Source organism: Dreissena polymorpha, chromosome 8 (assembly GCF_020536995.1).
Source record: "Dreissena polymorpha isolate Duluth1 chromosome 8, UMN_Dpol_1.0, whole genome shotgun sequence".
NCBI lineage: Eukaryota > Metazoa > Mollusca > Bivalvia > Myida > Dreissenidae > Dreissena > Dreissena polymorpha.
In genome coordinates, this window is record NC_068362.1 from 82,527,204 (window position 1) to 82,543,553 (window position 16,350).

Sequence of the window (16,350 nt, forward strand, 5' to 3'; positions counted from 1 at the left end):
TCAGAGTTATCATATATGCAAGCTACAAATGGGGTTTATATTGTTTTAACATAGTTCTTTACAAAGAATTTTATAATTATTGGTGTTCACTGCCTTGCTAGACTTTACTCTCATCTAATAGCAGTTTAACAAATATTCTTTATTTTTATACTTAAGTCATTGTTAAGAATAGGTTGGTGAATACAGGTCCAGGTCTTGGTTTCATAATATTTTATATAATGGACCCCAACCATGAAGTGTAAACATGTGCAAGACTCTCATTCTCTATTTCATCTCCACTGGTATGCACATCCGTGAATTATTTGCCCTTGAACAAAGCGTACAAAGCAAAGTGGGGGTAAAATTCATAGTTATAGTTATTACCTCTAGCCCATCAATCTGTTCCTGTTTCATTCAACATTTTTTTATAAGGCCTCCTTTTCTGGACTTCTTACATGTAGATGACTCTATTGAATGTTTACAGGCATGATCATTGAGTGACCCTCTTCCAAAGTTAGTCAAATTCAAATCGCTCCATTAAGTTGCATATATAGGTCAACAGAGCTTAAAATAGACTTGAAAAATGAAATCTTTAAAAATCTTTGAAACCACAAGTGTCATGGGTTTGATATTTGATTTGTATCATTGTGTAGTGGGCAAACACTAAATTTGGCCTAATCATGCACTAAGGGTAAAAAATTGTCACACTCAAACGGTCACATGATTTATGTAGACTAACAGACTATAGCAATATAACATTAAATATCTTTTCTACAACCATAAGAGCTAGAGGTGTTATATTTGGCATATGACGAGTAAAATAAGCTAAAATGCAGGCAGTATACGCTTATTTGTGAATAGATTTCATTTGTTACTATCCATTAGTGGCATGTATCGTCTGCAATCTCCCAGCATTTGTGGCTAACATCCAGTAATGAGTGGACAGCTCTTTCATTATATGCCCATAATTTGTTGCCATTTATCGCTTAAATTGTTCTCAAGATTCTGTCAAGTTGAGATTAACATTCTGAAGTCTTATATTAACGCACAGTATATAATATAGGTTCATAAAGTTTTACAAGTGAACCTTGAAATTACAGCTATTTTATACCTTAAAGCGGGTATGCACAATTTTTTATATGTGTTAAAATGTAATATATTGATAAAAATATGTTACAATAACACAAAATAGGCAAGAAAAATTATACATTGAAGACCAATTTCATAAAATGCAGCAAATACAAATTAGCGCCCCGAGCTGATTATGACAAAGATATTTCGTACATATTTTCCTACAATAACCGAAGCATTTGTCATTTTATTAGGATCGTGTGTAGTATGAATAGATATCGTTGCAGGAAATTAAAATGATCCGTAAAAACTAAATTTAGATTCACATCGTGCATGCATGATATAGATGCTGGCGAATTGGACTGTACAAACATTTTCCATTTCAGAATTAAATATCTGGCTTATTTTACATTTTTCGACACATGTTCTTCTGAACTTTTATTTGAATATATATAGAAAAATATGTATAATAAGTTTTTTACACATTTTATATAAACTCATAAATATTTGACAAAATGGTGCATACCCACTTTAACATGAAAATGTATTTATCATGAAAGGTGAAATAGCATTCTATTAACACATTTTTATAGATGGACAAGTTTCATCTTGAGTTAACAAAAGGTCGGTTAAGGGCTAATGGCAGCAAAGAAAACATGATAAATGTCATAAAATGGCTTTTTAAAAACATGTTTCTCTTTATATTTCAATATATTTAGAATACTACATTCTTAGCAGATGGCCTTGTGTAAGAAAACACTATCACATTTTCTTAAAAAAAGGTTTCAATAAATATTCATAAACATAGGATCTGCTCAGTGGGAAAATTGGGCTTAATGCATGTGTTTAAAGTATGGTCCCATATTAGCATGTGAAGTCAGCATAGGCTATTCTGTTACAACACTTTTCACTTTAACGGATTTTTAATTTTTATTTTGAAGTCTCTTCTACACAAAAATCCTGTTAAGGCAGAAAGTGTTGCCCCTGATAAGCCTGTGCAGACTGCACAGGCTAATCTGGGACAATACTTGACTCATATGCATTTAGCCCGGTTTTCCCACAGCTCATATCTGTCTTATAACCAATTTGTTTACATTTGCATGCTAAAATATTCTGATATAAAATAATAAATTATGGCTTGTTAAAATGATTGTAACATTTTGGTATATTCTATCAAAAACTTTTGTTAACCCTTACAATGCGGGAACCGAATTTTTAAGGCCTTTGCAAACAGTTTGGATCCAGATGAGACGCCACAGAACGTGGCGTCTCATCAGGATCCAAACTGTTTGCTATTCTGATAGTATTCTTTGAAAAAAATCGAAGAAAATGCGAATTTTAGAAATTCAACAGACGACATTTTAGCAGACGACAAATTTCCCAGCATGCAAAGAGTTAATAGTTTATGGTAGTCATATGATACTCCTGATATTTATATGGTGGAATTCAATGAAGAACAATAACCGAATAAAGTTATGTACCCAGATACATAATATACCGGTAGGGGGATAAGCTGAAAACAACATGGTCGTCTAAGTGTAGTTCACTGAATCAACATCCATTTATGTGCAATATTGCACTTTCACCCTTGTTTACTTGTGGTGCAATTAAATTAGTTTCTAATTATTTCTTAGAATGTCAACGCTTTTACACACCAAAGAGAAGTTCTCTTCAGCAGAATTGCTCCTTATACCTCTCAAACCATACAAACTATATTATTTGGTGATGAAAGTCTTGACTTGGAGAAAAACACGCATATCTTTGATGCACTTCATTTGTACATTAAATGTAGTTAAGTTTCTGATATCAGCTGTTTGTCATGCCAAACAACTTCCTAATCTTGTCTTTTCTTCAGTTTGATGTGTCTTCAAATCTATTTCATCAACCTTGATGAACCTACTCTTTCTTTCTAGATAATACACAAAAACACCTATTGTTGAACTATTTTTATATATTGAACTGTTAAATTGCCTGCTACCTAAAGAAATGTTACCCACTTGCTTGCAATTACTGCATATGGAGAAGAACCATATAAGACTTTGATCTTTCATTCTAATCTTTTTTTCGAACATCGTGACTTAGTTGTCATTGTATATGCTATGCAAATGTATTCCATATTTGTTCGTGAAATAAAATATGTTTAAACTAACATGGGTGTCTGTCGCTTTGTCTGTCAGTTGACCAAAACTTGTCCAAATGAATTCTCCTGCACTTTTTAATTAATTACATTCATAACATGTAGACATTGTTTCCGGAACTATAAACTTGTTCATGTGTGGTTTGTATCACCATACGTACACATTTTCGAAAGTAATGCACCTTTTTATGCCCCCGAAGGAGGGCATATAATGATCGGACTGTCTGTCCATCCGTCTGTCCGTCACACTTTGCGTTTAGGTTTCGAAAAATGCTCATAACTTCTATGTCGCTTCAGATAGCAATTTCATATTTGGCATGCATGTGTATATGGACGAGGTCTTTCCATACGCCCTCAAATTTTTACCCCTGTGACCTTGACCTTGAACTTAGGGTGAGCGTTTAGGTTTCGAAAAAAGCTCATAACTTCTATCAAGCGTTTATAGGGGGCATAAGTCATCCTATGGTGACAGCTCTTGTTTTGTACTTTTTTTTTGCAAAATAACTTGTCTGAAACCAGAGACAAACTCTAGTTCAACATGAAATCATAACAGCTAGGTATGCCCTTGCGAAAGTTTCCATCTTGTTTTTGTTCAGAAAAGTTTCATAAATTGTATTGCATCGGAAGTCCTAAATGTACTTGCATCTTACATTTTAGCTAATCAACAATCATTGTGAATGCCTGTTTCCAGATTGAAGAAATAGTGGGGAAGTACGGACTGGTGTGCATCACGCGGAATGGCTCGGACCCACGCAAGTTCATCTACGAGTCTGACATTCTCACAAGACACCAGGTACAGGGCTGTCATGCTTAATGCATTTGCGTAAAGTTGTATGCACAGGCTAATCAGGGACGAAACCTTCCGCATAGACTAGATTTTTGGTTAGAAAGGACTTCCTTTTTTTTTTAAATCCATGTAAGCGGAATGTGTCATCCGTGATTAATCTGTGCAGACTGCTGGTTCTTATCTGGGACAATTCTTGAGGCACAGGCACTTAGCCTAGTTTTGCCAGTGACAGGCTCATAAAATAGTTTATGCCTTGGAGTTACATGCTTTATGCAGGCCTGATTGATTGAATTGATTCAACTGTGCAATACTTGGAGTATATTAAATGGTTTCATTTTCTTTGACAAACCAGCCAAACCTGGACTGGAGTTGAAAATATCTTACTACAAATGTCAACACAAAGAGACATTTTTAGCTCGACTATTATATATGAAATATATATAGTGGAGCTATCCTACTCACCCCGGCGTCGGCGTTTCCGTTTCCGTGCCGTTTCCGTTAGCATGCAAATGTTAAAGTTTTCGTACTACCCCAATTATTTTCATTGTCCCTTGACATATTGCTTTCTTATTTTGCAAACTGTGAAACCATTATTATTCGTCCGACATTAATTTTCGCCTTTTTCGTCCTTCGACCGATGGACGAATTCAAGATCCTAACGAACAATCATGTCCCATATTTGAAACAAATAAGACTGAATTACCGTAGGCATGAGGCATTTAAATCCAGCGTAATCCACGCATATACACAGGGCTCGAAATTAACACTCGCACACTCGCAAAATGCGAGAAAAAAATATTGCAAGGTAAGTTATAAGCCACTAGTATTTTTTGCAAATAAAGAAATAGTGAAAAAAAAACGAGTTAAATTGCTTAATGCGTTCGACGGCGTGTACGCTAAACCGTAGGTCAATTTTTTGAACGTCCGAATACCCATATGCGGAAGCGCGCACCTTGTTTGTTGACTGGTATACTTATAATACAGATACACAGATGGTATTGATACAAAGAACATGAAACAGTCGACTATTCACACTCAAGTTAAATCCGGTTTTGACACAAAGGGGTGTTCATTATACAGTGTACTGACAACTGACATTTCCTGTAAAACGCGAATGCAATAAGGCTGTATCGAATGCGTCGACTTCGTTTAGGTATAATAGTGTTGATTAGCGCTAATTGTTAACATCTTTATTACCCATTGTGTGTATTGTGTTTTTCAGGGGTGTTGCAGATTATACAGCCTTCACGCGGCGAATCCGGATTAAAGACAATACTATTAAACGCAATTAAAATATGACGATGTGTGATCAACGCCTGACTGAAATATATTCTGCGCTTTGTTACAAATTAATAAAGAACATTTTGATTTGTGTTTGGTTTTAACTGCATCTACAATTTTTGTACATATACATAAAAACCCGCACCTTTGTTTTTTTTATAACAAAAACATTTTTTTTATAGATTTAATACTGTTGTTTATCAATAAATGCAGCGTAATTGGCAATTGGCTTTGTTGTTTAAAACACTCGTTAACGATTATTCAGTCCCACTTATCCGCTAATCATAACAAAGAACGTGTCAATGACATAAATTAATAAGGGACAGTTACTATCACCTAAAATAACAGACTTGTTAATTGGCATATGCCTAACAAGGCCCACCTCCTGCAAGTGACTACCAAGTGTCACCTCTCTTTCCCCAGCATGATTTTTTTGCAATCGCGTATTACATGTATTACAAACAAATCGGACGTTGTTTTTTTTTCAAAACCAGAAATGGACGAATTTAAGAGCGGACGAAATAGTCATTTTTATGAAAAGGGCGAAATTTTGTGCCGACGAAAATAAATGGTTTCACAGTACTTGTTTACCAACATTATCCCAACCTATAAACAAGAGCAGACAACTCTATCAAGCATTTTGTCATAATTATGGCCCCTTTTCCACTTAGAATATGCAGCAAATGTTAAAGTTTGCGTACTACCCCAAATATTTTCAATGTCCCTTGACATGTTGCTTTCATATTTTGCATACTTGTTTACCATCATGACCCCAACCTATAAACAAGAGCATACAACTGTATCAATCATTTTGACAGAATTATTTCCCCTTTTATACTTAAAATATGCATATTATGGATAAATCTATGTTAAACTTTGCGTACTACCCCAAATATTTCCTATATCCTTTGACATATTGCTTTTATATTTTGCATACTTGTTTACCAACATAACCCCAACCTATAAAGAAGAGCAGACCACTGTATCAAGCATTTTGACATAATAATGGCCCCTTTTACACTTAGATAATTGAACATTTTGCTTAATACCACAATGAATTCCACCCAAACAATACCCCACGCCCCTACCCAGAATCCCTTCCCCCCCCCAACCTCCCCCCCCCCCCTAAAAAATTAATTTTGTTTAACATCATCTAATAAATTACCCCACCCCACATTATACCCCCCTCTTACCCCCCCTACTCCCACCCCCCCCCCCCCCCCGCAACCGCCCCCCCCCCCCCCCCGCAATTTTTTTTCCTTTTTTTATTTTTGAAAGATTGTCTTATAAATGACCACACCTCACATTATACCCCCTCTCAATCCCCCCCCCCCCCAAAAAAAAAAAATTAAATTTTTTTTTTCCTTTTTTTTTTTTGAAAGATCGTCTAATAATTTATTAAATATGAACAATTTCCCCATGATAGCTTACGTTATACTGTCAAGCACTCGAATAATCGAGCGCGCTGTCCTCTGACAGCTCTTGTTTATTTGAAACTTCGAGGAAAAAATATTGGGATTTGTTTATATATACAAAACAGTTGACAGTTTATTTGCGCTGTATTTTTTTCTGAACTAAGTCAAGTTACAGATACCGAATCTGAAACTCTCAGAATTGATTCCAAATAGAGTTTGCTTGTTTTTCAGGATAACATTCACATAGTGACAGAGTGGATAACAAACGAAGTGAGCTCTACCAAGATCAGGTAAGTCTAGCACTGCTTTTCCTATAACAGGTATTGATTGAGTCTTGTTCTGCGAAAACTGGGCTTAATGCATGTGCATAAAAAGTGGTCGCGGATTAGCCTGTAAAGTCAATGCAGGCTAATTATGGACGACACTTTTCACTTTTATGGTATTTTTGGTTTAAAGGAAGTCTCTTGTAATCAAAAATCCAGTAAAGATGGAAAGTGTCAGCACTGATAAGCCTGTGTAGACTGCACAGGCTAATCTGGGACACTTAACACACATTAATACCAATTTTCTCCAAACGCAGCTTTTTTTATCACTTTTGACCATCTTTAATCTATAGATGTTTCTTGGGATCGGGTAGCTTTTTGGAAAACAAATAAATATTCTGGGACAGAAAGAGCTTATCAATTCACAATCCTTTACAAATCACTTTCCATAATTATCAAGTGTTCTTATTTTTATTAAGCTATTATTGGTGGATTAAATGGGCCAGCGTTGTTTGTACTGAGGGATTTTGGGGGTTTTGCTAAGTCTAGTCAAAGTGAAATCTTTTCTTTGATTAAAATTTCCTGTAGTGAAATTTAAGCTTCGTTGTAGGTTTGGAAACAATTATAAAAATCTGTGATTGACAAATGTCTTCATTTTATCAGGAATAATTAGTACTTTGAGTGCAAACTGTTTGTTTTTTTGGTAAAAAATATGCTAATATGATTCATAATAAAATATATGTTTTTCAACTGTTTTTATAGTGTTCAAATTTACTTTTGCTTCACATATAAATTAATGAGTCAGGTTGTTTTATGTAAGATACACTATTCTCTGCACCTGCACTTTTTACAAAGAGGGCGAAGAATCAGTTGTCAGTTACTTTGGTGTGTTCACCAAGCACTCGTAGACCAGCTTACCCCAAAAAGTGTGCTATGTTAAACTGATGAACATGAAATGAAATAGTGTAAACAATGGCCAAAACATCGAAATTAACAAGCACTGTTATGCCCTAGATAGAAAGAAGCATTTGTAAATTGCTTTGCTTTTGTCCCCCTGTAGGTTTGTCTGTTGGTCCATAAAGATTTCTATTCGCACAATATAATTGTGATATCTAGAGAATGCTTTTACCTCCAATTATATAAATAGGTGTGCTGGTTACTTTGGAATAGATGATGATGCATATTGATTTAGAGGTCAACATATAAAAGGTTCTGGGCGCAAGGGCTTCTAACAAGGAATGTGTTTGAAGACAATAACTTGAGAATGCGGTGACCTATGATCATGCATATAGGTGAAGTGGTGACTTGGGTAAAAAGTAAAATATTGAGGTCATTGGGTCTAAGTTCAAGGTAAAAGGGGCATGTGTTATGAAATATGTTTCCACATAATGTCTAGATAATTGTTAGAATCATATACATTAGCATGCTGGTTAGTCTTTAAGAAGGTTGACCCCTAATTATTCTCAAATAAAGTGATCTAAAGTCAAGGTCAAACAGATGTTTTTCAAAAATCTCGTGTTAAAAAACAATTTGCATATTATTTACAAAAATAATAATATTTTCAGGAGAGCACTTCGAAGAAATGAAAGTGTGAAATACTTGGTACAAGATACAGTTATAGAATACATAAAAGAGCACGGACTGTATGGCACCGGCGATAAGTAAGCTGTCTTCTCATTGACTGATGCATGCCATGTGATGTTGTCATGTGATCATAGTGTGGTCTTGTGTCTTTATATAGATAATTGTTTATATGTACTACTTTATTTTATAAGTTTTTGTTAATTTGCTAAATGTAAGTGTAGAAAATGTCTTAATACGTGGACATTAGGGATGGAAATGAATGCTGAAATGATATTGGAATATTTGCTTTTATGCCCCCCAATTGAATGATCGGGGGTATATTGTTTTTGGCCTGTCTGTCTGTCATTGTATGTGTCTGTCATTCTGTCCCAAAACTTTTATCTTGGTCATAACTTTTGCAATATTGAAGATAGCAACTTGATATTTGGCATGCATGTGTATCTCGTAGAGATGCACATTTTGAGTGGTGAAAGGTCAATGTCAAGGTCATCCTTCAAGGTCAAATATATGGCTTCAAAACGTCGCAGTAGGGGGTATTTTGTTTCTGACAAACACATCTCTTGTTCATTATTTAACTGTAGGTGTATTTTATATTTTTGAACCTTAAATTGAAATGTCTTACCTTACGAATGGCCGGAACAAACTACTGTTCCAGATTGCCTCAAATGACACGACAAATCGTGTCTCATATACAGCTTTGAAAAGGGGGATAGAGTAATCATTTGAGTGTTGTTCTGTGAAAAGGGGTTAAATGAATGTGCATAAAGTGTCGTCCCAGATTATCCTGTGCAGTCCGCACAGGCTAATCAGGGACGACACTTTCCGTTTTTATGGTATTTTTAGTTTCAGTGAAGTCCCTCCTTACCAAAAATCAAGTTTCGGCGGAAAGTGTCGTCCCTGATAAGCCTGTGCGGACTGCACAGGCTAATCTGGCATGACACTTTACGCACATGCATTAAGCCCAGTTTTCTCAGAACAAGGCTCATTTTATGAAAAAGATTATTATGCCCCCCTTCGAAGAAGAGGGGGTATATTGCTTTGCTCATGTCGGTCTGTCTGTCTGTCTGTCTGTTGGTCGGTCCGTCCACCAGGTGGTTGTCAGATGATAACTCAAGAACGCTTGGGCCTAGGATCATGAAACTTCATAGGTACATTGATCATGACTCGTAGATGACCCCTATTTATTTTGAGGTCACTAGGTCAAAGGTCAAGGTCACGGTGACTGGAAATAGTAAAATGGTTTTTGAATGATAACTCAAGAATGCATACGCGGCCAACAGGGCACACTCTGAACAATATTACTGAAGCAACTGGTCTGTAATCCTAAATCTATAATTATCAGTCCAATGAAACATCATCCTTTTAGTAAAATACAGTGGATCAGTAAAAATATTATCAGAATATGAGATTTATTGTATATTTTGTATATTAAATATTGTGTTAATGTTTAATTTTGTTGATTAATAAAACTATAAGCAGGACAGGGGAGGTAATACACTATTATATCTTTCTTATATACACGGGAAACAAATGCAATAAGTTTAAATTTATTGTTACAGCATTTGCCTCCCCTGTAATATATTTAAATTTTACCAAATGTAAGGCTAACTGCATTTTTGTAATGCATACTACTACTACTACTACTACTGCTGCTGCTGCTGCTGCTACTACTACTACTACTACTACTACTACTTCTACTACTACTACTTCTACTACTACTACTTCTACTACTACTACTACTACTTATACTACTACTACTACTACTACTACTACTCTACTACTCTACCACCACCACCACCACCACCACCACCACCAAAAACGTATTCACACAATGGCTGCTACTACAACTTATAGCCCATATAGGGGGGCATGCATGTTTTACTAACAGCCCATGTTTATTTCTGCATTTGTCACTTATAACATTTTATTTTCATAAGGTATAAGATTTTTCTGGTAAAAATATAACCTTTATCTTCCTTCATTTCAATAATATTCTAAATTATTTGGATAACTTCCCTTACATGTGTTTTCTTTTTTTCACAGATATCCTCCCATATGCCAATTTTATAGAGGATATTTGTTGGATTCGGTGGATTATCGATTTTAATTCAAGAGTGATCATAGAAAAAATATATTTTTCTATGATCATGAGTGAATTAAAATCGATATTCAACCAAATCCAACAAATTTCCTTTATATTTTATGCCTTTTTTCACAGTTTATATACATTTTTATAAGAGTTTAACTAAAGAATTTCGTTGGGATAATGACGTCATTTCATCAAAAAATGACGTCATTTCACAGTAAACAGTGAAAATTATCGATAATTTTCACTGATAATTTTCACTGATTAAAACAGTGAAATTATCAGTTTTAATTAACTGATATTTCTCTATAATCCATCCGAAAGCATAAAATAAAATCTTATTATCAAAACAATGACTGATACACAAATGTTGTCTGCACTTGACCAAATATGCGTCTTTGCACTTAAACTTTTTTTGGAAGCTCCTTTGCATGAAAATGTAATATTCCGATTGAATTCTTGAATTTTAATATTTGTCAAATTGTTGAATGTTCAAATATTAGTTCCCATCCCTTATGGAAATGGTTAAACATTTGACACATAAAATAACTGAAAACAAGTAACAGTAGAAGAATGGAACTCTTTTACAGAGATTAGGAATGGTCCTAAAGTTGTTCACTAATGGCATGTCTTTGAGTATATAAAAATGTAAATATATACGTTTGTTATATGAAATCTGATAAAAAAGATCTTGAAACATGTTATGAATTTGATGAAGTGTATCTATTTATTAAGTCTGTATGTGGATAGAGAGCCATTTGTGGAATATGCATTTGATTTTATTTTATTTTTAGAAAACAATCGTTGCTATGATTCCAGAAAAATGTGAAAACTACATTCTGGAATCTGTGACAAGTCAAAAAGAAGGTTGATGAAACGTGGTATATGGATAGAGGACCATTTGGTGCATATTATTTTAGGTCTTTCTTCAGACCAAAATTGTGATATAACAGACATTATTGAAAACTAAAATCTTGATTCTGTCTTAACTAAAAAGTACTTAACCCTTTCCCACTTAGCAGCAAGCTGAACATGGCCCAAACAGCATAAAACCAGGACCGCCTGCAAGTAACTCGCAGTCTGTTAAGGATTTATGCTGTTTGCTGCTCATCAGTATCTAAAGGTTAGAAATGAAGCCTTTAAAACTTGAATTAAGTGATACAAATTAAAGGTCTTTAATAAAATTTAACTTTCTAACGGACTACAAATGCGTCAAAATAGGAATCTATGTGGTAAAGCGTTAAGCTAGGTTAATAAAACTTACAGAGAACCTGTTCTTTCTCTGACAACAATAACGTGTATAATGAATTGCTGATTTGTCTGTTGCAAGGATCTTTTAATGTGAGTGAATAATATCATCCAAAGTTAATGATTATATGTGTCATAATGTGTTATTTTGAGAAGAATATTTGCTCAATCATCTTCACATTGGGTAAAAGTTGTTATTTGGTGTTTGTTACACCGCTTAAAACAAAGTTTTAGAGTGGGTATAGTGGAATCACTCTTTCAGTTGGTAGAGAGGTTGATCAGTCCGTCCTTAATAAAGCTGTGTTGGGTATAAGTCACATTTTTGACCAAGATATAGTTTTATTAAAATCAAATCAAAATTTTGATACAAAAGTTGAATTAGAAATCTTCATTATTTTTTAGTAAATAATTTTGTATTCTAATTAGTTATAGTTTAAACAGATTTTCAATATATATTTTGATAACTTTTTAATGGTATTGGTATTGTACGTTAGAAATCACAAGTTGATTAAAGAATTTAAATTTTAGTGTACCACTTATAAATTTTGTTCCATTTTCACAGTGTTACTTCATTTTTATACTGTTTTCATTTCCACTTTTAAATATTGTTCCATTTTCACAGTGTTACTTCATTTTGATACTGTTTTCATTTCCATGTCATAATCTTAGCATTACATGTTGTAGCCTTTGTATGCACATGTGTTCATGTCCTGTTATACTGTAGCACTTATTATATGTAATCCTGTTTTACATTACCTCGTTATATCATTTCAAAGCTGTAGTCTTTCAAAAATCTGCACTTAGATCTTGTCACTTATGCCTAGTATTACTTTAAGAATTATATTAGAAACAAAATATACTTATCAACGATCATATACTGTACATTTTTCACAGATTACTTTTGTTAGTTATTATTTTTCACTTCTGTGATTTTCTCTGCATGTTTCATCGTTTGCCATTTATTTTACCTAGGGGTATTATATATATATATTTTAATTATTGCATGAACCATTTTTCATTCTGATGCTGTACCATTTATATGTAGAACACAACTGCATAGCATTATACAATGCTTTGAAGGGATTCAAATGATACTTTGTATAATGATTAATATACCTGTGTTAGGAAGTGCAGAGTGCATACACCAATACAAATTTCATGGGGCATTTGTCACTTACAGCGACTACAATTGTTATTAAGAAAATTACTCAAGATGCTAAACAATAAATTAATGGTAGCATAAGTTACCTGTTTTTTAACCCTTTGAGCACTGGAACCGGAATTTGAAGGCCTTTGCAAACAGTTTGGATCCAGATAAGACGCCATAAAACGTGGCGTCTCATCAGGATCCAAACTGTTTGCTATTCTGATAGTATTCTTTGAAAAAAAATCGCAGAAAATGCTAATTTTAGAAATTTAGCAGACAACATTTTAGCAGACGACAAATTTCCCAGCATGCAAAGGGTTAAGTTCACCGGAGTACAATATGCTTATTGTGATTGTGAGGTCATGAGATCTTTTTTCAATCATTATTCATCAACATTTGGCTAATGAACACTTAAGATGCCACATTTATTGCCCAATCTTCCTGTGTGTCTGTGAGAGTGTCTTTTCTTGATAATATATTGAGGGAGTTCAAGACTAGGTCATGTGGGGTCACAAACTAGATCACTAGGTCAAATGAAAGAAAATGCTTGTGAAGCTTGGTCGCAACATTTTGTCCCAACAATATCTCTACTGAGTTTGAAACTGGGTCACTATGTGAAGTTGATGAAAAAGCTTGCTAACACTCTAGAGGCCACATTTAGTTCCAATTTTATAATAAATTTGACGAGTTAGAAACTGGGTCATGTGGGGTCAAAACTTGTTCACTATATCAATTTTTATAGAAGATCGTGGACACTCAAGAAGTATTATTTGTTTGCCTAATTGTCATAAAGCTAGTTCTAAACATTTGGTCTAATGATTTCTTAGACAAGTGATATTGGTTCTTGTCTATTGAAAAACATGGCCGCCTTGACGTGGGGTAGATTTCTTGAGGTGGCTATAAGAAAACAAGTTGCACACTGTGGATGCCACATTAGTACTCATCACGAAAAACGTGCCCAAAACATTAAAAGAAATATATATATCTAGGCTGTGTTGGAAAGTATTTCTGGTTTCTTCAAAAATGTTGCTGCTGTTAAAGCAGTTCTCTTAATACAAGTTATTCTAAAACCTTGTGAACTCTACCTGTTTGGTTCTTTGGGGTCTTAGGCTTTTGACAGTCTTATTAAGGCCGTTAATGACCGTCTTCTTGTAAAGTCCTATATATATATTTTTTTAAGTCTTATACAAGTAAAGCCTATATTCTTAATTGAGGCTGTGTCTGGGAAAAAAACTTGGCTTGATGCATGTTCGTAAGGAATCATCCAAGATAAGCCTATGCAGTCAGAGAATGACACTATTATTTATATAGAGTAGACTTGATTTTTGTTTGGAAGAGACAAACTGTTCCATAAAAAAAAAAGTGTTGTCCAGCTATTCTAGGACAATATATCACACTCATGCATTAAACCCAGTTTTCGCAAAGACTGGCTCATTTATTTATAGTTTTAAGCTGCCTTGTAGAATACAGTATTATGCTTTGCTTACATTATTTTATGTGCATGTGTTATATTTGCTTGACACAGAATCTCAAATACAACAATTTAAAGAACATGTCCAAGGCAATTTCTCTTCAAAAATACTGTTGAACCTGTAAAAAACTATATCTTGTCTATTATATTTAACTTTAGAATATTATGAATAAAATTATTCATTTTAGATGTTGTTGCTTTGTTTTTCTTTTGTTGCAAAATTGTGTTTTATTTGTTTGCAATAATAAACATGTTATTTTTAGATTACACCCAATTTACTTTATGACTGCAGAAGTTTTAAGAACAACATAATTATGTTGATGTTAGATTAACATCAATGAAACACACAAGCCATTAAATTGGAAAGTGTCTGTCCATGGGAAATGCGAATAAAATGTGTAAAGAATAATAATGTCCTGGATTGGTGGGTTTTTACTTATAAACAATTTCCATGAATCAGGAAAATGCTATAAAAAGCATGTCTCGGACAAGCCTATGGGTGTCTTCATGTCAATGGGAAGTCATTGGGTTCTCCACAGGCTTATCCGAGAAGACACGTTTATTTGTAAGCTCAGTTTTCACATCAAAGGTCTCATATATGGAAACAAACTTTTTCGAGAACCTGGAAAATTGGTTCCTACAGATGTTCCCATGATATTGTTGAAACATGCAGACGTTTGTTCCTACATTCTTTTTACAACCCTACCAATGGTTTATTCATTATTATACCCCCATTACCATTGGTAATGGGGGCTATATAGGAGTCACTTTGTCGGCTTGTCTGTCTGTCTGTCCCGAAATTTCATCCGATCTTCACCAAACTTGTTCACAAGTTGTATCTAGTTTTTACAGTCTGGACATTGGTTCCTAAAATATTCGGGCTTTCAATAAAATGTGGGAACCAATGTACAGGTGGTCAAAATAACCTAGGAGCCATTGTCCCACGTGTCAAAATAACATGGAAACACTTGTCTGGGTTGTCAAATAAATAAAAAAACCATTCTGCCTATGTGAAAAGCAGAGGAACCAACGTCCAGATACATGTACCATATTTGTAAACTCGTTCTTTGCAGCCAATTGTTAAGTCCGCTATCTAGACATTTTTGCACATAAATGGAATGGATTATTATGATTATTTCTCGTAATGAAAATGTGCATATAATTTTTTTTAATTTTTATGCCACAGGATCGAATGATCTGGGGTATATTATTTTTGGCCTGTCTGTCTGTCTGTCATTCTGTGGAAAACTTGGTTAAAATTGTGCAATATTACAGATAGAAACTTGATATTTGGCATGCATGTGTATCTCATAGAGCTGCACATTTTGAGTGGTGAAAGGTCAAGGTCATCCTTTAAGGTCAAAGGTCAAATATATGGCTTCAAAGCGGCATCAAAACTTTAACCTTGGTCATAACTTTTGCAATATTGAAGTTAGCAACTTTATATTTGGCATGCATGTGTATCCCATGGAGGCTGCATATTTTGAGTGGTGAAAGGTCAAGGTCATCCTTCAAGGTCAAATTTATGGCTTCAAAGCGGCGCAATAGGGGGCATTGTGTTTCTGAAAAACTCATCTCATGTTGTTGTCCATATACATTTTTGTCATTTATTTAGATGATATCCTTCTAAAACTGGTTCTGTGCTGTAAGGGGTTATTTATTGCTTGAAAAACACTCACTAGGATGAGGAAAAATACAAAAATGAATAGGTAATATGCATATGTAAATAACACTACATTGTTGTGTTATTTAGATATGCATATTACCTATTATATTTGAGTGTACATTATAATGTAGATTTTAATTTAGAATGTTTGATAATTGAATATTCATAATTAGAAAATGAAATATGATAAAAAGATCATTTCAGTAGATAAATTT

At 34.2% G+C, this 16,350-nt stretch overlaps 1 protein-coding gene across 5 annotated transcripts in view; it reads left to right on the forward strand.

Moving 5' to 3' along the window:
- The window catches only part of LOC127842326 (nicotinamide/nicotinic acid mononucleotide adenylyltransferase 1-like), a 55,468-nt gene that overhangs the window by 31,233 nt on the left and 7,885 nt on the right, over window positions 1–16,350 (forward strand). For 4 of the 5 annotated variants that reach the window (XM_052371767.1, XM_052371766.1, XM_052371769.1 and 1 more), the window contains exons 6-8: window positions 3,879–3,980; window positions 6,902–6,960; window positions 8,499–8,594. In XM_052371767.1, coding sequence (XP_052227727.1) covers window positions 3,879–3,980; window positions 6,902–6,960; window positions 8,499–8,594 — 257 coding nt within the window. Of the gene's footprint in view, window positions 1–3,878; window positions 3,981–6,901; window positions 6,961–8,498; window positions 8,595–11,397; window positions 14,657–16,350 lie in introns of those variants that run through there. The other variant, XM_052371770.1, reaches the window with a different exon arrangement.